The sequence below is a fragment of the Falco peregrinus genome, chromosome 8, assembly GCF_023634155.1.
Source record: "Falco peregrinus isolate bFalPer1 chromosome 8, bFalPer1.pri, whole genome shotgun sequence".
Lineage (NCBI taxonomy): Eukaryota > Metazoa > Chordata > Aves > Falconiformes > Falconidae > Falco > Falco peregrinus.
Genome location: NC_073728.1, coordinates 18,184,950 through 18,209,985, shown reverse-complemented (window position 1 = coordinate 18,209,985; position 25,036 = coordinate 18,184,950). Strand labels below are relative to the sequence as shown.

The 25,036-nt window shown below is 37.5% G+C and overlaps 1 protein-coding gene across 1 annotated transcript in view; it reads right to left on the bottom strand.

Annotated features, from left to right (window-relative positions):
• The window catches only part of TTN (titin), a 238,731-nt gene that overhangs the window by 94,783 nt on the left and 118,912 nt on the right, over window positions 1–25,036 (bottom strand). The window contains exons 115-129 of the mRNA XM_055812704.1: window positions 24,742–24,822; window positions 24,364–24,447; window positions 9,244–9,348; window positions 8,660–8,737; window positions 8,226–8,279; window positions 7,924–8,007; window positions 3,912–3,962; window positions 3,436–3,831; window positions 2,955–3,230; window positions 2,452–2,727; window positions 2,159–2,298; window positions 1,606–1,732; window positions 1,259–1,522; window positions 888–1,154; window positions 487–750 (exon numbers count right to left, since the gene is read on the bottom strand). Coding sequence (XP_055668679.1) covers window positions 487–750; window positions 888–1,154; window positions 1,259–1,522; window positions 1,606–1,732; window positions 2,159–2,298; window positions 2,452–2,727; window positions 2,955–3,230; window positions 3,436–3,831; window positions 3,912–3,962; window positions 7,924–8,007; window positions 8,226–8,279; window positions 8,660–8,737; window positions 9,244–9,348; window positions 24,364–24,447; window positions 24,742–24,822 — 2,547 coding nt within the window. The remainder of the gene's footprint in view (window positions 1–486; window positions 751–887; window positions 1,155–1,258; window positions 1,523–1,605; window positions 1,733–2,158; window positions 2,299–2,451; window positions 2,728–2,954; window positions 3,231–3,435; window positions 3,832–3,911; window positions 3,963–7,923; window positions 8,008–8,225; window positions 8,280–8,659; window positions 8,738–9,243; window positions 9,349–24,363; window positions 24,448–24,741; window positions 24,823–25,036) is intronic.

Here is a 25,036-nt window from a genome sequence, read left to right as displayed (position 1 = left end):
CTATACCATAGAAATGTACTGTTAGAAAGGATCTCAGCTATCTCCCTATCCCTTCTTTAGGGCATTCAAATACTATCACTGATTAATTTTTATCTTATTTTTTCTAAAAAGCTGCAAGTTTGGGCAGCCTACAACCTACTTCTACAATATGTATGAAAGTTTGGTTATTTTTAGTAAGAATGCTTTTCCTTATAATTAATCCAGATATTTGCTACAGTGAATTGAATTAACTGTTTTTTTCCTGACTGTAAATGAATATGAGAAATATTGATCACCATTGTCTTTACAAAAGCCACTTAAATATCTTAAGATACATTGTCTCTCATAAGAACTCTTGACAATCCAAATCCAGATATTTCAGCTATTTATTATAAGAGCATGTTTTCTAAAGGTACCATGTTTGGTGTTGTACCCTAGAGAGTGTCTGTCTACACTGTCTTACAAATGTTTAAAGTACTTTTCCTTAGCCAAGGCATGACAACTTACGCTCAACACCGACATTAGCACTTGTCTTGTCAGTTCCACAGTCACACTCATAAACACCCTTATCATTCTCTGCAGCCTTCTTGATCTTCAGGATACGGCGCAAGCCATCTGTTTTTATGGAAATTCTGTTGGAAGCTACAAGTTCTTCACCATCTTTGTACCATTTTACTGGCACATCTTTGCTAAGTTCACACTCCAGAGTAATATCATCTTTCTCCACAGCACTGTAGTCTTGTAATTTCACAGTGAAATATGGATCGGCCTCTACGAAAGGCATAGTGGATATGAAATGGTAAATTAGTAATATAAATTTACTAAAACATCAATATTTTGTCACTTTGTACTTATAAAAATTGTTTATACGTATTATATGGCATATTTTAAATTACTTATGTAATTACCTAAGACTTTGAGGTTTGCTTGTGTGTTCAAGTCCTTGACCACTGCCTTTATTTCAGAGATATCATCAAGTGTTACTTCTCTCATTTCTAGTTTATGAACTTTGCCTTCTGAAGTCATAAAAACTGTTCTGCTTGTGTGGAGTCTCTTGTCATTTTTGTACCATTTCACTGGCATATCTTCATGAGAAAGCTCAAATTGGAAGTGAGCTGTTTCCCCTTCTTTTACTGTTTGATCCTGTAGAGGTGAGATGAACTTCAGCCTCACACCTGTAATGTAGACACATAAATACTGTCAGAAAAAGGGTAATGTGGTTATAAAAGATATATTCTTTATCCACTTTTTATTGTTTCATTCATAAGAAAGTACTTGCCTTCCACAAACAGTCTTGCTGTGCTCTTCTTGCCATCAACTTCAGCAGTGTATTCTCCCTCATCATCAAACTGAGAATCATTGATTACAAGAATATGCTTCTTTCCATCAGCAATGATGTCAAATTTTTCTCCAACCTTGAGTATATCAGTGCCCTTAGACCATATAACATTGGCTTCTCTGGTAAGGACACATTCAAACCTTGCTTGGCGCCTCTCAGGGACAGTAACGTCTTTCAGGGGCACAGCAAAGTCCAGTTCAATTTCTGGAAGCAAAACAGAAGGCACCATTTGTAATGTGCCCCATGTGTACCTTGCTTAATTTGATATACACCATTGTGCATCATACCTTTCACAGTCAGGATAGCTGTAGTAAGTGCATTAAGTGCCTGGTAAAGGACTTCACCAGCTTGCTCTAATTTGACTTTGTGCAAGGTTAGGAAGCGTTTTCCTCCTTCAGCTTTGATTTCACATGTCTGGAGAGATGACAGACTTTGGTAAATACAATGTCAGTGCCTTACTGCAAGGTATTTTTAATAAAGGGATTCTATAATTTTTTTTATACACATTAAAGAGTCAGCTAGAAAGACTGGAATTGTTTTCAAGGAAAGTTAACACTCAACAATAAAGAAATGGAGTACATTTCTTCAGCATTCAACATTTATTTTCAATATCAACATGATTACTAACAATGTATGTAGGATTATTGTCTGAATTATTATTATTGTCTGAATAAGTACTGTAATCCCAGCATTTTTTAATTACCATAATGTGTAGCCTTTCTAAGTTCTAGAGTGAGTAGTAATGACAGACCTGCAAAGATCTTACCATAAAGACTCAAGGGAACCTGTTCACAGTGTTAAATTTAAATAAATTATGTTGTAAAATTCAAGGATGCTTACAGGTGAGGGTCTCAGGATTTCGCCTTTCAGCTTCCATTCACCAGGAATATCATCCTCAGATATTTCTGTATCAAAGTTTGCTGTTTCTTTCTCATAAACTGTAACATCCTCTAATGGCTTCAAAAGCTCAACCTCACGTTCTAAAAGGCACAAATGAACACATATATGGTTAGGCCAAGTTTTGATAGAGCTTTATATTAATTTGGGTTACCTTTTTCTGTTTCTATTTTGAGACGTTTTTGAATATTGGCCTATGAGTTGATTAAATATAATACAAATAAAAGCTTTCTTACCACCAAGCGTCAGTTTAGCTGGGTATCTGCGACCTTCAACTTCCACTGCATATTCCCCAATATCAGCAGGGCCAGCATTCTTGATTTTCAGGAAAATTTTATTTCCTTCTTTCAAGATTTCTGTCTTGTCCGTCGGTTCAGCAGGGATTTCCTCATCTCCTTTAAACCATTTAATGTTTGGTGTATCTTTGACAATGTCGCAGGTGAAAGTAGCTGTTCCTTTTGGTTTCACATGCTGATCTCTTATGGGTTTTACTAACCAGTCTCTTATCACTTCTGCATGACAAGAAGTTACATAAAAACACAGCTTAGGAGTCTTCTACTACAAATAGATGGGTGATAAATAGAAGAAACAGAACTAACAGATTTTGTATTACAACAAGATTTTAATAGCTGTAAAAAAAGTCCATTTATATTGTAATACTATGAAAAAAAAGCTTTCCTGATTTTAAAACAGCCCAAATGTCTTGCAGAAAAAGAAGAACATTATTTTGATTACTTACCTACTACCTTAACACAAGATGAGCACGACAGCTCAGAGTCTTCCACGGTAACAGTGTAAGTGCCAGCATCAGCATCATCTGAATCAGTGATAGTGAGGGAATGCGACAAACCAATAATGCCCAGAGCAAATTTCCCAGGCTTGTCTTTGATGATCTTCCCATCCTTCCTCCAAACCACGCTTCTTTCTTTATTAAGCTCACACGTCAAGTACAGTGGCTGGCCTTTAACCACAGTGACTTCTTCTTCAAGAGTTTTCACAAACCGCACTGGGAGTGCTGTGGGAAAAACATTTTGATTTGTCTCATTTATATACAGAAGGTGTAATGCAGAAATGCCTTACATATTACATCAATTTGCGTAGCAATTGATGGTGACAAAAGGATGCACCTAGCAACAAATGTAAATTCATAAAGTACCAGTACTTCTAGCTTGAGGAGTAGCTAGCCTTTAAATTATTGATAAATTTGAAACAGGAAATACCTTCAACAATGAGTTTGGCTGTAGAGGTCTTCTCTTTGTTCCCCAGTCGTAATACACAGGTATATTCACCAGCATCTGCCAGCTGGACATCAATAATATGCAGCTTCCTATCTTTGCCATCAGCAATAAACTTGTGTTTTGGGCTCTCTCGGATGTTACTTCCGTCCTTCATCCAGCTGGTAATTGCAGTGGATGGTGAAATAAGGACTTCAAAGATTGCAGAAGACCCAACAGATTCAGCTTCTGTTAGCACTATATCTTTCATCTCCTTGACAAACTTCAGTGGTACAGCCTTGAGTTGGTAAGTGAATGGAGGCTCTTCAGGAGGTTTTTCACCACCACTGCCTGGCCTGAGTTTCCTTCTTTCTGCATCTGCTGGTGAAGGTGTCTTCTTGGCTGTAATTCAGATTTAGAAATTAATAAACTAATTCTGATTTATTGCTTTTGCTTGTAGATACTGTCTTGTAGTATCCTACCTTTGACTGGACTGATACCCTTTGGAGTTTCTTCTTTTGGTGGCTTGGCCTCTGAAGTAGAACAGCAACATTATTAGGAATGTAGATAAATATACATACTAAAATCAAGACAAACATTTCTTTTACAGATCAGACCTTCTCTTCTTGTAGTTATACACACATACAAGGGTAAGAAGATATTAACTTATGTATATATTTATACAACTTACACTGTCTATATCTCAATGGTAAGTTCAGTTTCTTTAAGCATGGGGAAGACATATACTCAGCAGCGGGGACTGAAAGGCAGCTTAGGAGCTCCTCATTCCTCAATTTATCATCCTGCCTTTTACTTTGTAAAATTGCGCCATTCCCTGACACTTGACTTACAGTTAGGCCCTTGATCAATACCCACCTGTCAACCAAAATAGCTCTTAAATGCCTATTACAAATTATGGGGTTTTTTTTGTTTTTTTTTTGTTTTTTTTTTTTTTTTTAGGAAAAGTATACACTTTTACTAAGGAAGACAACAAAAATATAAGTTTTATAAATTATGTATATTTTTCAGGACAACATGATACTCTCACAAGTGAAGTATGTTCTGTTACTTGCCCAACTTGTGATGAATGATCTCAGACTTTTAAAAATATTTCCCATGCTACGCTGCTTCTTGTCATTTTGTGAAAGGAAATATAAAGGATACTTTTAATGGGGGAAGACATGAATAAAATGCCAGACAGATTTTATTGCAGTGGAGGGAAAAATGAATACTAGAAAAAAATGTGAGTTTTTTTGAGAAAGTCATGGCACACAACATGATTTAGGCAAACTTATAAAAATGTAAGACTAAGACAATGAACATTGATCATACAGATGTATGTACAGACAGGTAAGACAAACATGTCAAGAATGGCTGAATGCCAATACGTCCAGCTGACAGACTAGATGGAAACATGAATGGTATTAAAGAACAAAAACAAACATCACAATGGCAAGTGCTATTCTCCTGAGGCAAATAGTACAAGCACTTTGTGGAAGAATTTGGCAGCAGTCTTCCTCACCTCGCTTTGCATGAGACTTTGCAGGAACGTCCAGAACTTCATGTGATTCTCCAGGTGCATCCAAATTCCTGTTCTCACTCAAAGGTCTGCTGGCCTGCTCAATCACACGAGCAGGTTCAGATTTCCGGTATTCTTTCTCTCCTTCTGCTTTCTTGGGACTTATCATCTTACCTATGCTTGAGGAGTAGGTAACTTCTCCATTTGCAGGGATTCCTTTGCTTGATATTGTGTTTTCTGAAAGCTTTCCCTTCTCTTTTTTCATAGTAACAGATGTGCTTTTTCCAATGCCATGTCTAGTTGCCATTTTTTCATCTGATGTACTTTCTGGAACTGGAAGTTCTTTTCCTGAAAGGTTCACTTCTTCCACAGTCAAAGAAAATTTATTTTCTTCAGTTTTACCTTCACTGCTTTTGAGAGCTGGAGTTTCTTTGTGTTCATCCTGAATGGTATGAATTTCTTGAAATTGTTTTTTACTGTGACTCCCCGATGGCCGAACAGGAACTTTCTTTATTGTCTTAGATCCTTCAACTATTTCATCTTTGACTCCCTTTTCATGTTCTCCTATGGAAACTTCACCTTCCATTCCTTCTCCTGTAATCACTGTATCAAATTCTTCTTTTTCGACAGGCAGCTTTTCTGAGGCATCTGACTGTCTAAATATGCCTTTTTTCAAGTGGGTGCTGAAGGTAGTTTTCTCTTCCTTCTCTGGTATAATCTTTTTGGCTGTTTTTTTATCACTTAGGAGAGCTTTGTCAGTCAAAAATTGTCCTGAATCCTCCTCATAATGAAGTTCTCCTTCCTCTGCAGAATATTTTTCTCTTGCTTTTTTTCCCACTACTTCTGGCTGAAGAACAGATGGTTTAAAGGCTATGTAAGCTTTTTCTCTGGGAACACCCTCATCTTCAGTGGGGTGTTCTAGGTCAATGTCTTTTCTCAAAGCTGGTTCAGTCTCCTCAGACAGGTCTAAGGAATGTAGTTCTGCTGATGTAAAGTCCAGATTCTCATCTTTCTCATCACCTCGAATAATTTCCGTTTTCTTTGTATCTTTATTAAGAATATTCTCTATAGGAATTTCATCTACTGTGGTACCAGATTTCTTCATCCACTGGGTTTTATTTTGTATACCATGGTGCTTCATGGACTCTTCAAGAGGAACTTCAGATTTCTCTAGAGTAAAACCTCCTCTCTGTTCTTCACTTCTAAGAAGAGGAGTTTCATCTATTCCTGCCTCTGTGATATTCTTTACAAATGAAGTTTTATCCTTATTGGGAAGTTCTTTAGGTTGCAAACTAATTTTTGATTTTTTCTCTTTTCCTAGAAATCTTTTCTGGTCCCTGGGCTCGTATGACTCTCTGGGTATATGTTTAGGTACATAAATTGACTCAGCTTCCTCTTCTTTTTCATGCACATGAATCTTTCGTTTGTGAAGCTTGTCAAAGACACTCTCTACATCACCTTCCTTGTGAATAACCAATTTAATTTCATCCCCCTTTTCTTCTCCAGAATCTCTTTCCATGTGTTCAGATGCTACAGAAACCAATTTCAATTCCTTATCAGGTTGTTCATCTTTTGCATAAGTAATGTGATCTAATGCAACTTCTATTTTCTCACCTGTAAAGGTAGTCTTTCTTGAAACTATAGGTGTTATTTCAGACTCCTCTTCTTCAGGAGCCAGCATAAAATATTTAAAAGCCACTTTCTCCTGCTCATCTCCCTCTGGCTTCAGTATTTCACCACCTGTTTCCAGTGAGATTTTAAATTCAAGTGGCTCTACTGCATGAATGTCCAGAGCTGTCTCCTTAGGACTTATTCTCTCTTTCAGATGCAAGCGTTTCTTGGTAAAAGTCTTCTTTAATACAATTAACTCAGGATTTTCTTCTTCCACTGGAGGAATTTTATCTCTATGCTTTAGTACAGGTGATGCATCAGGCTTTTCTGCAGCTACAAAGGTTTCACAGGTAATTTAGAGAGTTAAAATCCATAAGAAAAAGCATCAGGAACAATAGATTTTAAGACAAAATTTCCAGCTATACCTGAAATAAAATGAACATAGAACACTTTTCTCCACACAACAGAAAACTTAGAGCACAATCACAAAAGAAAGGTAAGAATGGCACACACAAACAATACAGAACACATTTAAGTAAACCACTGTTACAGTACAGGGCATTGTCTCACTAGTTTGCCAATTTTAATCCAATCCAGGTTAAAAGTAACAGTAAATGACAACTTTCTAAGGTCTACCTAGCAACCTATACAAAGTGGGTTAGTTCTGCCACTGCAGGCCTGGCCACATCACCAAATCAATGGCCCAGAGACATTCATGATTAGGCTTCTCCAGTGCCCAAGATCTAAGCTCTGCTGTAACATGAGGCCCTTCGAACGATGGGCAGGAAGCATGTACATCAGCTCTACCCATGGTCTTCAGGCTCAGAGTGCTTCAGAGGAACTGGACTCTTCACAGTTCTTTTTTCACTGCAGTGTATGATCCAGGGTCCTAAGCATAGCAAATGAAGTAGTAATACTCTGATTCTTCAACGCCACTGTCACTTTTCCTCAGGACTTCAATAACAAATTAAAAGCAGAAAACCAAATGACACAAGAATTGTTTAAAAACACATGTAATCTGTCTTTTGCTATACAGAAAATACAAGATGCGGTTCACAAGACATACATCAGGATATAAACAACATCAAGGAATCAACAGCATACACAAATTTCACAGCTGGACAATAAATAAAGGCACACACATCACCATCCAGAAAAGAGAGCAGAGATTAATCTCTATGGTGTATCAGAGACATTGGTCTTTTAGACTAGATGACAGTACCTAGAATAACAAGATCCTTGAACAGAACCTCAAATCTTTCTGTAATGAATGATTGTACAGCTCTTCATTCTCTTTATCCTGAAGGTATTTAGGTATCTCTGAGATAAAAAGTCTATAAATAGTATAGAATAAACATAAATACCTGCTTTCTTTCCAACCACTGGGACTGTCACTGGGGTAGTAACAGCTGGTTCTGGTTCTGGTGCTGTTTTTGGAGATTTTAGAGCTGTAGAAAAAAAAAGAAAAAGAAGAAAAAAAAAAAAGAGTTCTCATGTTTTTGTTTTAAGTATGTTTTTTAATATGTTCTGTAGGTTGTATGAAAGTTCTAGTCTTAGTAATACTAAATACATTTGTTTAATGTCCTTTTAGCCAGAAGTCTCTGAATGGAAAATACTAGACGCACAAGAAAGACTGCACTGGTATTCATGGCTAAAGAATTCTTACCTACTACAGGTTTAGGTTCAGACCCAGGAAGTGGGAGAGCTGCTTGCTTAGGTTCTGTCATTTCAAACACAAGAATTACAAATAGGTTAATGTACATGTTTTGTAACCCCACTGAACACTGAAGTTAGAAGCAACAATACAGAGTTAATCAAAGACAGAATTTATTGTTTTGTATTCTATATAGCCAGAAAGCAAGAAATTAACTTGAGATAAACTCTTGTAAAGCAAGATACAATGGAAAAAAGATGAATTTTTCAAGCACTGAAGAATTAAAGACAACAAGAAATCCAGAAGAATGCAAAGTGGTCAATCATGACAGAATAGTCACAGACAGACTGGATAATAGTAATGCATTAGATTAATATAGCACGACATTCAGGCATGAATATCATTTAGTTGCTGCAATAAAGCAAAAGAACACCACACGTCTGTACCTTTTGGTGGTTCAGGTACATGTTTCTCCTCTTTCTTTATGACAGGTATCTCCGTTTTCTTCTTAGGAACTTCTGGGACTAAAATATTATTTTTATTTTATAAGATATATTGGAACACCTTAAATCCCCAAATACAATTATCTCCAAAGTATTTAAAAGTTCTCATTCTTTTTAGACATAAACTGTTTCAGATGTTCATAAGGTTTAGGAATATGTATTTTTAAGAGTGAAATTTGAATAAATTAGAAACACTAAATGGACAAAAGGACAAATATTTGCAAACTTAAATAAAAGAATGGTTGGATTAACTATTTCACGGTAGTTATATTTTTATCAGTACTATATTTGCAAAGTTCTCTTCTATACACAGTGAAGATTGAGAAACAAACCTAAAATTCAGAATTCAGACCCAAATATGGATGTCAAATTTGGCTGTGTTTTCAGCAAAGCTTTAGTTTACACAATTAGTTTTATGCAAACCATCTTTTAAAATCTGTTTAATTCCTGAATTTCAGAGAATACTACCTAAGTGGGATTTTTTTTAAATCATGCTTTACTGGATAGGTTTGAATGTAATCTAATACCTTCAGGTTTCTTAATTTTTTCTACTGGCGTAGGTACTGGTTTAACTTCTGGTTTGGGTTCTTTTTCTGGTTTAGGTTCTTCCTCTTCGGATTTCTTTTTAAGAACTTTAAAAGAAAAGGAATTTCAGTTTTTAAAGCACAGATAACCAGAAGAATAGGATGGTGAACAAGACAAAAGATTAAAAATATATCAACAATCATGGAGAACAGGTATGGAAAATACAGTGTTTGATATAAATGGAAGATTTTGTGTAAGTATTCAAGATACTATTCTGAAAGATTTTTAAAATTCAAAGTCATCTAGAACAAAAAGCTGGTTTTATTAAGAGCAGTCCATCTGAAAGGAAAGATGTCAATGTTAACTGTCTATGACAGAATAACATTTCTTGTATTTCTTATCATATTTTAATGATGACTTATTATACATAATTATGCATTAATACCTGCAGTTACAGATGATTTTTCAGGGAAAAAATGCAGGATTATGGATTAAACTCCTATTGACTGCAGTGAGAGAACAAGACTGAATCAAGTGTTATATTTGGAGAGTTCAAATTTATATAATGTCTGTTTTTCATTTTACTTATTTTATTTATTTTTGTCCTGTCAGATATCCATCTTGGATATCTAATGAAACTGTCATCTGAAAAACTGAATATCCCTATTTTATTATGTTGTCTGAAATCTTCAAGGTACATGGCCATGAGTCATCCTGCTGTATTATTTCAAAGAGAATTGGAATTAGTGCTTCCTTTTTCTAAGCAATAATTGAGCATAAAGTGATTCAGAAGGCTTCAGACTTTGAAGGAGAGAGGATTGATGTCCAATAGTACCACAGGGTTCTGCGATCTGTATAGTACTTCTAAGAAAACTATGAAAGAGAATACAGATGCTACATATGTGACTTTAATAACACTTACACTGTCACTGGAAAATATTTAGGGCTCCAGAAGCTGAAGACAGTGGAAAACTGTTAACTTTAGTATAGACTTTGCAGAGATTAGGAAAACAGTAAAGTTATGGGAAACCAGATTTTCAGTGTTCTGCTGTGTTTTCATCACAGATACTTTGGATCTGACAGATTTTCAGGGTATCTCCACTTCATCCCCGCAACTATAAACACTTTCCACAAAACACAGACATTAGGTAGTACTTTGTTTGTGTGATTTTCCATACCATACACATAAAATAATGTTACTTAGGGGAATATACTGAACAATGTTGATATGTAGGGCTTTTTAAAACCGAGCCAAGTTACTATACCTCTTTTCAAAACAACTTCTTCTTTTGGTGGAGGAGTAACTTCAGGAATTACTCTGCGAGGTTTCTTTACAAGTCCAGGCACTTAAAAGAATATTATTCCAGATTTCATTATGGTTTCATAACAGTAGTAAGAGCTAACCAACAACTAACCTTTCCAAACACATAAATCAAATGCTGGTGCGCTACTGAACATTAAAAGCAATGGTAAAACTGTTGAGATTGGAGTCAATAGTTTTAATATCTTTTCTGTATTATTTGTGTACAGCTGTCTTCTAGACTTATGCATAAGAGAAAATTTTCACACAAATCCACAAAAGAGAAATATGGTTTGACAAAACTATAAAGGTTAAGTATTCAAGGAGAGTTAGCAACATTTTTATCTCCTTTTCCTCTTTCATTACAGGCTTATGTTACATATCTATTCATCTGAACTCGGTGATATTCTTAAGGATCCATCTAGTTTAATTTCTAAACTTGGAACAGCATTAAGAAGAGATGTTTGCTGCTTAGTTGCTTAGCTTGTGTTAAGCTCCAGTACATACAAAAATATAAGGGAGTACTTGTAAAGTGGCTTGCACAATTCACTATTTATCTACATCTCTGGAAAGTGTCCTCTCACAAAAGTAAGTTATATTTCAGACAAATAATAAACTAAGTATGTTTGAACAATGCTGTACATATTTAAACAGTATATTATTTTTATTTCTCCCTAAGCAGAGAACCAAAGCGAGCATCTACACAGTGACAAAACTCATAAAAACTCTCACTCTTCTGGGATTCTGTCTCTTGAATCTCATGAATGATGGGAGATTAAGGTGGGTGAAAATATAACATGAACATATATATCCAAGACTGGAGTTCACTGTTGAACATAATTTAACAAATTGATATTTCTGAGCAAATTAAAGAAGATACTGAGAACTACAACTTTGGGCTCATGGCAGGCTTAATTTAAGTAAGATTCTTATATTAGCTAGGTACCTTTAGCAGGTGGAGGTTCCAATTTTGGAGGCTCACCAGGTTTTGCAGTCACAACTTTCTTCCTTGATTCAGGAGCTTTAAAGAAAATTATTTGAATTTTAAAACAAGTCATTAGATCCAAAAAAGAAAAGAACTTTCCAAAAAACTGCTTAATACTATTGACATAATGGAAAGACAAGAGCTACAAAGCTAGGATTCTGGCTGATCAACCATTTAGAAGAAGTCAGATGATCTGTACGAAGCACAGTTGTTCTGAAACCCATGTTCATATATTAACACCAGCAAATTATTGCTGGGGATTCTTTTCATTTGTAAGAACATTTTAAAGATAGAAGAATTATGTTAAGGATAGAAGAGTATGTTAACTAGGTTAAGACTTTTTTTTAATAAATTGATTTTTTCCATATCTATTGAAAAGAATCCATGTAAACTAACCTGGCATAACAGTGGTAAAAAATTGTAAGGGATTGAGCATTAGTAAGGCGCACCATTAAAGCAACAGTAAATTAGAAAAGAAAAAAAAAAAAGAACCTGCAAAGTGGTATGTTTAAAAGCATGCTTTTCAAGAGTCATCAGTATCATTTAAAAGGATTATATGTTTGAGTTCCCACTGTTAATTGTGGCTTCAGATGATTATACCTTTAAGCAGTTCTTTTGCCAATTTAATATCTTCTGTTGGTGGGGTAGGTGGTCGTGGTTTTCGCTTTTCAGGGATCTTCTTTTCGGGTTCCGGTGCTTTAAATAACATTAGGTAGATTTAGTATAAATTTACTACCACAGTAGTTATGTGAAGAGCAATGTACAAATGTAAAGATGGTCATTTTCCACTTTCAATGAAGACAGTGAAAAAATCTTATTGAATTAAATGGGTGTATGAAAGAGCCTTAGGCTGCGGTTTTGTAGCATGCACACAGTACAAATATCCAAGCTGACTTAAAAAAACATGTTAATAATATAAGAACCAAGGTGGGGAACCAAATGATGGGAAGACTTTTGTTGATAAGAAACAAAGTGAAAGCATTTAAAATAATCCATTTGTTGTACTTAGAGTTAAGAGATCAGAACTCATTTCCAAAATGTACTAACAGAGGAAGAATGACGCAGACACCTACAACATACAGACACACATGTGAAGAACGACAGAGTAAGAAAAAAGTGCACAATAATGAAAGAAGGATGTCCAGCATAGGTACTTTGTATACCTTCAACTGGCAAAGCTGCTTCTACTTCTGCAACTGGAATTTCTTCTGCTTCTTCAGACTCAATCTCCTTTACGATTTCATATTCTTTAAAGAATATTAACAACTGGTTAACAAGTTTCCAAAGAAAAGATTGTTTGACAAGAACAATGATAGCTATCACCAAAGAGAAAGCTATTCCAACAGACACAGACAAACAGACATTAGGGTAAGTAATCATTCAGTATCTATTACATTTGCAGTTAATGCATGCTTTTGAAAAACTACTTTTTTCTATGTAATAATGAATCAGGGTTGTGTGACAGATAGTATTTTTCATGTGCACAATATAACCTAAACATTAAACTTGCGAATGAGTCATCGTAAATGGAAAGAATAAAAGCTTCAATGCTCTCATTATGATCTTAAAAAGAGACACACTTTGTTAAGAATATCCTGTGTATGTCACTTGAAAATATTTAATTTTGAAAGCGATATTTTACTTCCAAATGTGAAAATATCATAGTAGATGCAAGAAACAGACTGGTATCACCTAAAACGTGAACAATTTACAAACATTACATTGGGGAAAAAAAAAGATGTCTATTTTAAAATTTATATTTGGAAGAACAGGACAAAGGATTGTCCTTACAAGTAATAGCTATGATGGCATATACCTTCACTTGGCAGTGGTTCAGGTATTTTAGCAACAGCAACAGGTACTTTCTCCTCTGGGACAGGTTTCTTGAGCACCTCAGGAACTTTAAAATAGATTAATTCTTTTTATTTGCATGTATATAAATGTACATATGAAACATTTAAAAAAAAAAAAAAGACATCCAACACACAAAAAAATCACAGTGAGAAACAGTGGCCATAACCACAAAAGACTGTGCTACAAGCAGTCTGTACCAAGGTAGTCTAAATACAGCTGACATATTTAATCACTCAGTTACGAACAAAGAAAAGAGAGAAGAATAGAAAACACTTTTTCTCGGGAGATGCTTCCTGGCAATATATACCTTTGGTTAGAGGAGGCTCTGGTTTTTTAAATTCTGGCCTTTCAGGTGCTGTAAGGGGCACTCTCTCTTCTGGGACAGTTGTCTCCAGTACTTCAGGTGCTTTAAAGATATTAGTAATTTTTCAGTTTTGTGAACACAAAGATACATATATATGTACAATAGTGAAAAGTGCCATGATAAAAAGAGTAAGACATTCATTAAATGATGAATGAATTTTAAAGTGACAGATTATTCACCCAGATACCTCAGCACTGTGTACATCAGTGAAACAAAGGAAAATGTATTCAGAGATTAGAGAAAAGGAGAGACTCAGTCACTGATGTATGTACCTTTAGCTGAAGGAACTGTATGTTTTTTAAGGACAGGCACAGTCTTTGATATTTTTGGCACACCAACAGGCTCTGGTTTCTTGGGCACAACTGCAGGTTTCTTGGGCACAGCCACAGGTTTCTTGGGTACTGCCACAGGCTTTGGGGGAATAACCACGGGCACCTCCTCTTCCGGCTCTTCCTCCTCAGCCACCTCAGACACTTTAAAGATAGTAGTCCTTTTTACTCAACCGAGTTAAAGGACAGGCACATACAGACAGAACACGACCAAACAGTGTTGCCCTCACTCCCCTACACACAGTGCAGAGGGGCAAAGAGACTCAGTACTGCAGTATCTCAGAGGGCAGAGCAGGCTCTTTCAGAACACCACCGTATGTATACCTTCAGCTGGAGGAGCTTCTGGCTCTCCAGGCTCAGCAACTGGTGCCACCTCTTCTGGTGCTTCTTCCTCCTCTTCCTCTTCGGGGGCCTCTGCCTCAGGCATCTCAGGCACTTCAAAGATATTAGTGCATTTCATTTCACATTGGGGAAAACATGTGCCAAGTAGGAACAAAAACCAGGGCAACACAGACACCAAACATCACAACAGCCAGCTCAAAACCTCACACACACGTGCAGCACCATTTACCCAGCACGCACAACCTTGAGAGTCTCAGTTTGGAAACAGAGACAGGCCAAGAGAGGGTAGGACAATGCTTAGAAGAAGAAGAAGAAGAAGTAACTTCTTTGTTAAGTTATCCATGAAGACAGGTACCTCTGGGTGCTGGAAGCTCTGGTGCCTTGGCAAGGGCCACAGGTACTTTTTCCTCACGAGTAGTCTTCCTGGGCACCTCAAGTGCTTCAAAGATATTAGTAACAGTCAGTTCCATAAAGTAAACAGCAAGATGAACAACAAAACATAAACTAGAGATGCGCTCATGGAAGTAACTCAGCTGGTCTCATAGCACCGACCCCTGCCTGCCTCGGTCCCTCACAGACACACAAAACCACACGCGGGCACAGGCACAGGCAGGGGCACAGGCACAGGCACAGGCACAGGGTGGTGTTGCCAAGTAGGTTCTGTGAGAAAACACTTGGCTGTGTTTAGGTACAGCTTGAGGGTGAGTTGTGAATTAGGATACCCGCTCTATACTCGGCAACCTTCTGTCCCTTCTCAGCCCTGCTAGGCTCTGACTCTTCCCTGGCAGCAGCCTCAGCCCACATCTTATCTGTCGCCATGCCTCACAAATCTGCTGGTGCTTTGCAGTCAGCACTGTGGGCAGTGTTACAGTGAGGCACCCTGTATTTCTTTTGTGTGCTTTGTTCTGTTTGTCTCCATTTCCATTCTTTATTTATGCTTTTCTTCTTATTCTCTTATGTTTCTATCTCTCTTCCCTCAGTTTTTCATTTCACTGTGGCAACTTCCACAGCCCATGTAGCCCACTGGAATTTATAACAATTCCTTCTTCATTATAAACTCCAAAATTATCAGCGTTTTCTTTAAACACTTGATAGGCTGTCACTTCTTCTTACTGCCCTCCTATGTGTATTTCTGAGCAAAACCTATTTTTTCATTTTGAACGATTTATATCTACCACATATGTTAAGTGAGACTGCCAAAAGTGTCATGGAGACATTCACTGTATCAATTTAGGACTACAAAATTGGGCACTAATCTGGAAAACTTATGATCAAGTTTTAAAATATACCATTTTAGTATCTGACAAGTCAGAACATGAAAACAAAATGGTAAAATCAAATTATAATTTGGGTTATTTATGCAAAATACTAGATAGTTGAATTCCTAACTGATACACAACACAGAATGTAGAAATTTCAGGTAGTCACAGTAATAGACAACCAAAATAACACATAAGACAGTAAGAAACAATCTCATTCAGGCTGATGCACAGGGTGACAGGTACCTTGAACTGGTGCAGGTTCTGGCTTTTTTGGCACAGTTATAGGTATGGGCTCTTCCCGAACACCTTTCTTGGGCACCTTGGGCACTTCAAAGATATTAGTATATCTTAGTTTTGTGGGCATTTACAGATGCACATGAAGCAACAAGACAATCAATAATACATGCACACAGTCTTCTAGTCTTTGAGAAAATGCTGTGGTTACATTCAATCACCAGTTATGCTTTGCTTCAAACACATGGAATGACCAGGGTGTCAAATATGTCACGCAGGAGATGGGAATTTTGTGTTTAGTTTCTGTTTCTGAGTCAAGGTAGAAATGTAGAAAACGTACACCTTCTTTCTAACTACTGATCAGAGACTTATTCATGGAATCCTACTGTATTTGAGTATCAATCATGTATCATTCATGTATACTTTGTCATTGTAACATGATTTTTTTTAGGAAAGTAACATTTGCTTTACCATTAAAATTTCTTTTCTATCAATTATTTTCATTCTTTACACCTCCTCTTCATTTTCAGTTTTCCACAACTCCTGTCTTTTAGATTTTACTATTTACAGAAATATACACTATTTCTCTCTTTTGGGCTATATTAATGATCTTCCATGACTAATAAGATCATCAGTAGATATATCTAGTCTTTTGCTATTAAATCTACCTCAGGTACGCTGGCATTAACTTACTTTTAAAGAGGTAGAGAACTGATACTACTGCTTTTACCCAGCAATACAGCCTGTCAGAAAATCAGGGACGCACCATTATGTTCTTTAAACTGAAGACTTATTCTCAGGCTCTTCTCCAGAACATTATGTTAATCTGTTTAAACTTAGCATTCAGTAAATGTTAATTTGTAAACTTTACAAAAATTCCAAAAGCTGCAGATATTTCTTGAGGAATTGAATCTAGATTTTCTTCCATGTTTTTGACACTCCACAGTGTACTTCATATTCCTTTCACACTTTTATCCAATAGAACATCACCAGAAAAATTAGTTCAACTTAAGTCCAGAAGAGCTTGATGTTTCTTTCTAATGATAATACTAATAGTCATGGCATGTACCTTTGGCTGGTGTCGGTTCTGGTTTTTTGGTTACGGCAACAGGTGGTTTTTCTTGTGGGACAGCTTTCTTGGGCACCTTGAGCACTTTAAAGATATTATTCCTCTTAATTTCACAGTTAAAAAAATAGAAATGATCACAACACTTATGACGAAATCAAAGAGTTTAGATAATTCTAACACTGTAACATTCTTCTAGTGAGCGGTTTTTTGTCACATATGCAAAGATAGGCATAGCAGATGCTAGGGGCAGAGGATACGTAAAAAATCTTACACCAAAGAAAGGATAACAAAAGAAAATTATTAAACAATACACTAAAATGAAAAGCAACTCCATCCAGAAGATATACCTTTAGCTTGTGGAGCTTCTGGTTTCATTGGCACAGCCACAGGTTTCTTGGGCACAGCCACAGGCTTTGGTGAAACGACCACGGGCACCTCCTCTTCTGGCTCTTCCTCCTCAGCCATCTCAGCCACTTTAAAGACAGTAGTTCCTCTTATTTGACTGAGCTAACGGTCCTCTTATTTGACTGAGCTAACTTGCCAAATGGCAAGTAGGACAGCAGAAAAGTAAACCCTTGACAGACTACCAGGGCATGCTCTTCAGACAACCACCTTCTTTTAAGGCAGACAAGAGCCAAAGTATGGGCTCATCAGAGAGCACGTCCTGACAAGACCCACCCCCACCTCCAGGCATTACCAGAACATTCAGACAGAAGACGACCTAATGTTACTGCCCTCACACCTCAACACATAACACAGAGGGGCAAAGAGACTCAGTACTGCAGTATCTCAGAGGGCAGAGCAGGCTCTTTCAGAACACCACCGTATGTATACCTTCAGCTGGAGGAGCTTCTGGCTCTCCAGGCTCAGCAACTGGTGCCACCTCTTCTGGTGCTTCTTCCTCCTCTTCCTCTTCGGGGGCCTCTGCCTCAGGCATCTCAGGCACTTCAAAGATATTAGTGCATTTCATTTCACATTGGGGAAAACATGTGCCAAGTAGGAACAAAAACCAGGGCAACACAGACACCAAACATCACAACAGCCAGCTCAAAACCTCACACACACGTGCAGCACCATTTACCCAGCACGCACAACCTTGAGAGTCTCAGTTTGGAAACAGAGACAGGCCAAGAGAGGGTAGGACAATGCTTAGAAGAAGAAGAAGAAGAAGTAACTTCTTTGTTAAGTTATCCATGAAGACAGGTACCTCTGGGTGCTGGAAGCTCTGGTGCCTTGGCAAGGGCCACAGGTACTTTTTCCTCACGAGTAGTCTTCCTGGGCACCTCAAGTGCTTCAAAGATATTAGTAACAGTCAGTTCCATAAAGTAAACAGCAAGATGAACAACAAAACATAAACTAGAGATGCGCTCATGGAAGTAACTCAGCTGGTCTCATAGCACCGACCCCTGCCTGCCTCGGTCCCTCACAGACACACAAAACCACACGCGGGCACAGGCACAGGCAGGGGCACAGGCACAGGCACAGGCACAGGGTGGTGTTGCCAAGTAGGTTCTGTGAGAAAACACTTGGCTGTGTTTAGGTACAGCTTGAGGGTGAGTTGTGAATTAGGATACCCGCTCTATACTCGGCAACCTTCTGTCCCTTCTCAGCCCTGCTAGGCTCTGACTCTTCCCTGGCAGCAGCCTCAGCCCACATCTTATCTGTCGCCATGCCTCACAAATCTGCTGGTGCTTTGCAGTCAGCACTGTGGGCAGTCCTAGGGCAGGTAACAGAAACGCCATCACCGTTACTGATTTTCTCCTCTATTTCTGTTCATTTTTTCCCCCAACTCTTTCATAGGGTAAGTATGTGGGGGCTTTTGACTCTAGTGCTGTTTCAGGGCTTCTACAGTTCTGCATTTAGAAATTGCTTTTGGGGAGGATAAAAGGGCTACCTGCAGAGCAAGTAGGTTTCCTTGCTCTCCTTCATGTGATGCAGAATTGTTCTGCACAAATACAGAAGATCTGGTGGTCTTGTACCTGATAGCTATGTGCAATTCAATTGTAGATTTGCTGAACCCACTTTTCTACTTCCCCGTGAACCTATAGTTAGAAAAATGTACATTGATGTATGACTACAGCTATATATTTTTCTCATATGAAATCTGACCACAGAACAAAGACCATCCTGATCGACCATGCATTTGAGTAAACACTGCATTTGCTAACAACTTTGGAGTATCACTTATTTGGGATCTAGGCCCAGATCACATTTGACCAAATCTTAAAATACTACTGTCCTGTGCACGTATGTTCCTCTTTTTACTTTGGGACTTTTTCCCATATCAACTTCAGTTCCTTCACTGAAGGTTCCTTCAGGACCTTCAGGTCTGTTGAACCTGGTTTTCCACCTTTTTCTTTCTGAAATGATAATTTTTTATGTTTTTTTATTTTTGCCTGTTTTTTAATATTGCTCTGTCATGACAGTGTGTAGTTGTTACTACCACACAATAAGACAGTTGGTAGCGGTTAAAGAAAAATACTTTCAGTAAAAAAACCATTTGTATTACTTGAGATTCCTGTCAAAATGTTAAAGACAGAAGTTTACATTAAAAATTCAAATTAGAAAGCTCTGTCCCATGTATCTTGTAAGTTTTGATATACAGATTTTTAGGTTTTGAACACATGAAGGAGATGGGGAGTGTCTCTCATATTCCCTATGTATTTGCCATTCTAACAATAGAATTTGCACATAGCACAGAACGTAGCAAAATCAGGTAATCAGAAAATGGATAGGATAGCAGACAACCAAAATAACACATAAGACAGTAAGAAACAATCTCATTCAGGCTGATGCACAGGGTGACAGGTACCTTGAACTGGTGCAGGTTCTGGCTTTTTTGGCACAGTTATAGGTATGGGCTCTTCCCGAACACCTTTCTTGGGCACCTTGGGCACTTCAAAGATATTAGTGTATCTTAGTTTTGTGGGCACTTACAGATGCACATGAAGCAGCAAGACAATCAATAATACATGCACAGTGTCTTATCACTCTATCCTTTAAGTTGTCTTCACCTTTCTTTTTCTGTCTTTGTACTTTTCCTCTCTTTTTTTTTTTTTTTTGCTTTGCACATTGTTTCCTGTAACAGCTCTGGCTTCTATTTTAATCACTAGATGCTGCTTACAACTGTTTCCTATAATATTAATTTATGTTCTTTAAGTGCTTTATATATCACTGTGAGTGATATTTATATAGTGACTTGAGGAATGTCACTGTATTTCATATGGACAAAATCTGGTGGCAGAGGGAATGCTCACTTTTCTGGTGTCCTGGTTTCAGCTGGGATAGAGTTAATTTTCTTCTTGGTAGCTAGTACAGTGCTGTAGTTTGGCTCTGATGTGAGAACAATGTTGATAGGACACTGGTGTTTTTAGTTGTTGCTGGGTAGTCTTTACACTAAATCAAGGACTTTTCAGTTCCTTGGGCCCTGCCAGCCAGAGGGCTGGAGGAGCACGGGAAATTGGGGGGGACACAGCCAGGACAGGTGACCCAGGCTAGCCAAAGGGGTATTCCATACCATATGACGTCATGGTGAGTATATAAACTGAGGGAAAAAGAAGGAATTGGGGGACATCTGGCATTATGGCGTTTGTCTTCCCAAGTAACCATTATGCGTGATGGAGCCCAGCTTCCCTGGGGATGGCTGAGCACCTGCCTGCCCATGGGCAGTGGGGAATGAAATCCTTGCTTTGCTTTGCTTGCATGCACAGCTTTTGCTTTACCTATTAAATTGTTCTTATCTCAACCTTTGAGTTTTACATGCCTTTCTGATCCTCCTTCCCATCCCTCTGGGGGGGGGGCGGGGGGGCAGTGACCAAGCGGCTGTGTGGTGCTGGGTTGCTGGCCAGGGTTAAACCACAACATCTGGCCAGCGCTTGGGACTTTCTAAAGGAAATGTAATCATGCAGCACTGCATCAACCTATGGTATGTACAGTTTTAAAGTATCTTAAACTGATTTTTTGGTATTTCAATTATAAAGTCTCTCATCCTGATTAATCTGAGAAAATAAATGCCTCTTACAAGGCTCAGTGAATTCAGTGTTCACAGGAACTTTAGAGCTCTTTGGTGTTATTCATACAATACAAAAACTTCACAAACCACAGAGTGGAGAATGTTGACATATGACCAAAATACAGGCACATTATAATTAACAGTTCAAAGAAAAGGTTCTGCTTCGTGATGCTACCCATGGCAACACAGGTACATAGAGATATTTGCAATTACTTTGCTTTATGTACAGAAACTGCTACTTTCTGCTTATTTTGTCCTTTGTCACAGAATCATAGACTCGTTTAAGTTGGAAAAGATCTTTAAGATCATTTAGTCCAACCATAAACCTAATACTGCCAAGTCCCACTAATCCATGTACTAAACCATCCCTTCTAATAATGTGAGCAGCAGTTTATGCATTCATTCTCTTGTTAGTATCCATAAAGCTTTGGCATTTATTGGTAGACAGGAGTTCATCATACTGCTTGGTTTAATTCTGTAGCCTAAGAAATCAAATCTTATATCCTGAACTTTTTGAAAATGCCAAAAAAAACCCCAGTACAACAAAAGTTTGGGTGGTTTTAGTTGAGCAAACATTTGACAAACCTGAACAGCAATTCATATTTGGTACATCTCTCACATTTTACATACCAAAGTATATAGTGAAAGATCAATTTAAAATTAGATTGACTGTAAAAACAAACTCCATCTTTATGATGATAATCATGGTGGTATGTACCTTTAGCAAGTGGAGCTCCTGGTTTTTTAGGTACAGCAGTGGGCACTTTCTCCTCTGGGACAGCCCTCTCAGGCATCTCAGGCACTTCAAAGATATTAGTGCATTTCATTTTACAATTATAATACAACTAAACATAAGCACAGACGCTGAAACACAGAGGACAATACAAATGTTCTGAAGTAACAGTTTGACACACTCATACTCAGTGTGATTTGTTTAGCAAGCATCATTTAAAGCCTCAGATTTGAAATGACAGACAACAAGAGGTTAAGATAATGCTTAAGAGAAGATTAGGAGTGTTTATCATGTATTCATGATAACATGTACCTCTGACTGACGGAGGTTCTGATTTTTCAGGAACAGCTACAGGAATTTTCTCTTCTGGTACAGACTTTTTGGGCACTGCAGGCTCTTTAAAGATATTAGTAACTTTTAGTTATATACATTAAACTTCAAAACAAACAGGAAAACATAGTATGCTCAAGAGAAGGAGAAAAGATCCTATTCATAAGAGGTACCTTTAGACCGTGGAGCTGTTTGTTTTTTAGGTATAGCAACACTCTCTTGCTTTTCAGTCAGCTCAGCTGGTGGTGGTTTCTCAGGTGCCAAAACAGGCTCTGGTTCTTCAGATGCCACTTCAGGCTTTGGTTTTCGAAGTGCTGTAGAAGGCTTTAGTCTTGGGGATGCTAAAACTGAGTCTGTTTCCTCAGGCACCATGACAGGTTCTGGCTTGCAGGGAGCCACAACAGTCTTTGATTTTCTGGACACTTCAATAGTGACTGATTTTTTGAACTCTGCAATAAACTCTGTTTCTTCAGGTGCTACAACAACCTCTGGTTTTTTGGGTGGAGCAAAAGGTTTTGGTTTGGGGGGCACCACAACACGGTCTGATTTTTTGATTGATACAACTGTCTCTGACTCCTCAGGCACCCCAGTGCGCTCAGATTCCTCAGGGGCCATGAATAGCTCTGGCTTTTGGGGTTCCAGAACAGGCTTTTGTTTTGAGGGCATCACACCATGCTTTAGCTTTTGGGGTGGTGCATCAAGCTTGGATTTCTCAGGCACCACAGCAAACTCTGGTTCCACAGGTGCTACAATATGCTCTGGTTTTCGGGGTTCCACAATAGGCTCTTGTTTTGGGGGTATCACACCATGCTTTAGTTTCTGGGATGTCACATCAGGCTTGGGTTCCTCAGTTACGACAAGAAATTCTGGTTTCTCAGGCACCACAACAGATTCTGGTTGTTGGGATACCAAAACAGTCTTGGGCTTCTCAGATGCCACAACATGCTCTAGTTTTTGGGGTGCCATAAAAAGCTTTTGTTTTAGGGCTATGCCAGCAGATTCCAGTTCTTGAGGTTCTACTTCTTGAGGCTTTGGTTTTGGGTGTCCTGCAATGGCCTTTGGTTTTCGGGAAACTGGAACAGGTACTTTCTTTTCTGGGAAAGTTGTCTTGGCCACTTTATGTACATAAAAGTTATTAGTTCTGAATTTAACAACTGCACTGACAATCATAGCAAATTTAAGTGAATCATGAAACAAAACCACATAAAAACACTAAAAGCTTATCAGGTACCAACCACTTATGTTGACCTTTTTAATGATGATTATACTATATACTGGCTCTTCTCCCTTTTCTCTCAAATGTACACACACATCCCCCTCACAAGCCTCATGCGCTTACATGCACTGATAGTATAACTTATGCTATAAATGAAATCCATGATAATTATAAACAGAATGGACAGGACAAAAGATATTAATAACATTGCAGGTAATAAGATGAAGACTCTTTCAAGAAGTAACAGTGACAGAATCTAGTTTTTCTTGGTGGAGCTTCTGGTATTTCAATTTCATTAATGTCTTCTGCTTTTAGCTACTAGAAGAGGTTCTTTACTGTCACTTTAAAGATATTAGCTGTCATTGTTTCCATGAACCCAAGAGGCAGAATAGTAAGAATAATCCAAAATAGTAAAAATTTAATTTAAGCATGAAATGCAGGCAATTCAAACATCCAGGATTTGTCACTATTCTTCAAAAAACCCCACGTATGTCTGTTTCACACACATACGCAGACACATAGAACAAGCATAAATCAGAATCTCAGAAAACAGAAGGCCTGGAAAATCACAGTGTTAAAAAAAAAGGAAAAATATTGCCTTTGTTATTTTATTAGTGTTGAGATTTACCTTCCTCTGGTAGAGGTTCTGGTCCTTCAGGTGCAGCCTCTGGTTCTGGGACAATCACAGGTTCTGGTTCTTTAGGCACAGGTATTTTCTTTTCTGGAACAACTTTCTTCGGCACTTCAGGTTCTTTAAATATATTTATTTGTTTTAATTTCAGGAGTTTGAAGAATAGGAATTACAAAGGCAACAATAGCTCCAAGGTGAAAATTATCAAACAGCAACAGAAAAAAAACCCCAAACAAACAAGCTTATTTATAAGTTTTGGGTTTTTTTCATATTGCTAGATGCACAGTATTAATAGCCATTGTTGCTTACTAGAAGCTATTCACAAGTGAAGAAGACAACACAATCTGTAACATTTATAAATATTAGAATATAAAAAAGAGGATAACACAAACATAAAAAAGATAATATTTAGAAAAATGGATTAAATTTTCTGTGCAATTTTATTGGTATTGAACATGTACCTTTAGGTGGTGGAGGTTCTGGTTTCTTAGGAACTTCAATGTGTACTTTTTCTTCTGAAACCACTTTCTTTGGCACCTCAGGCACTTTAAAGAAAGTAATTAATTTTGTTTGTATTAAATTCAAATGTGTCTGCAGCATCAAGACACTAAGAAAAAGTAAATCTCAGGGACATCAAAATAATCAATGGTCCTGGATGTATCAATTTTTCTTTGCCTACAGAATATTCTCTCTGATGTGTCACTGAGGTACAGATGTAAAAACAATAATTTAAATAACATAAATATTTTATAGAACATTTATAGTAAATTACCAATATGTTAAAACGGGACCCTAGACAAGGAAGGGTTTTTTTTTCATTAATTGTGTACAGCAGTTACCTTTAGTTGGTGGAGGTTCTGGTTTCTTTGGTACTTTAACTGAAACCTCTTCTGGGACCACTTTCTTTGGTACCTCGGGCACTTGAAAAATATTAATAACTTTTACTATAAGAATTTCAGAACAACATTAAAGCATAACAGCAGAACAGTATAAGTGAGAACACTAATTGCTAAGATCTATTTTTTTCACACAACACATTTGTTCACTTGAAAAACCTTTGACCACAGAAGACAATTCTAACGGAGATCTTGGGTACTGTTTTATATAGTGTTAAAATAATAAAAGAGTGATGTT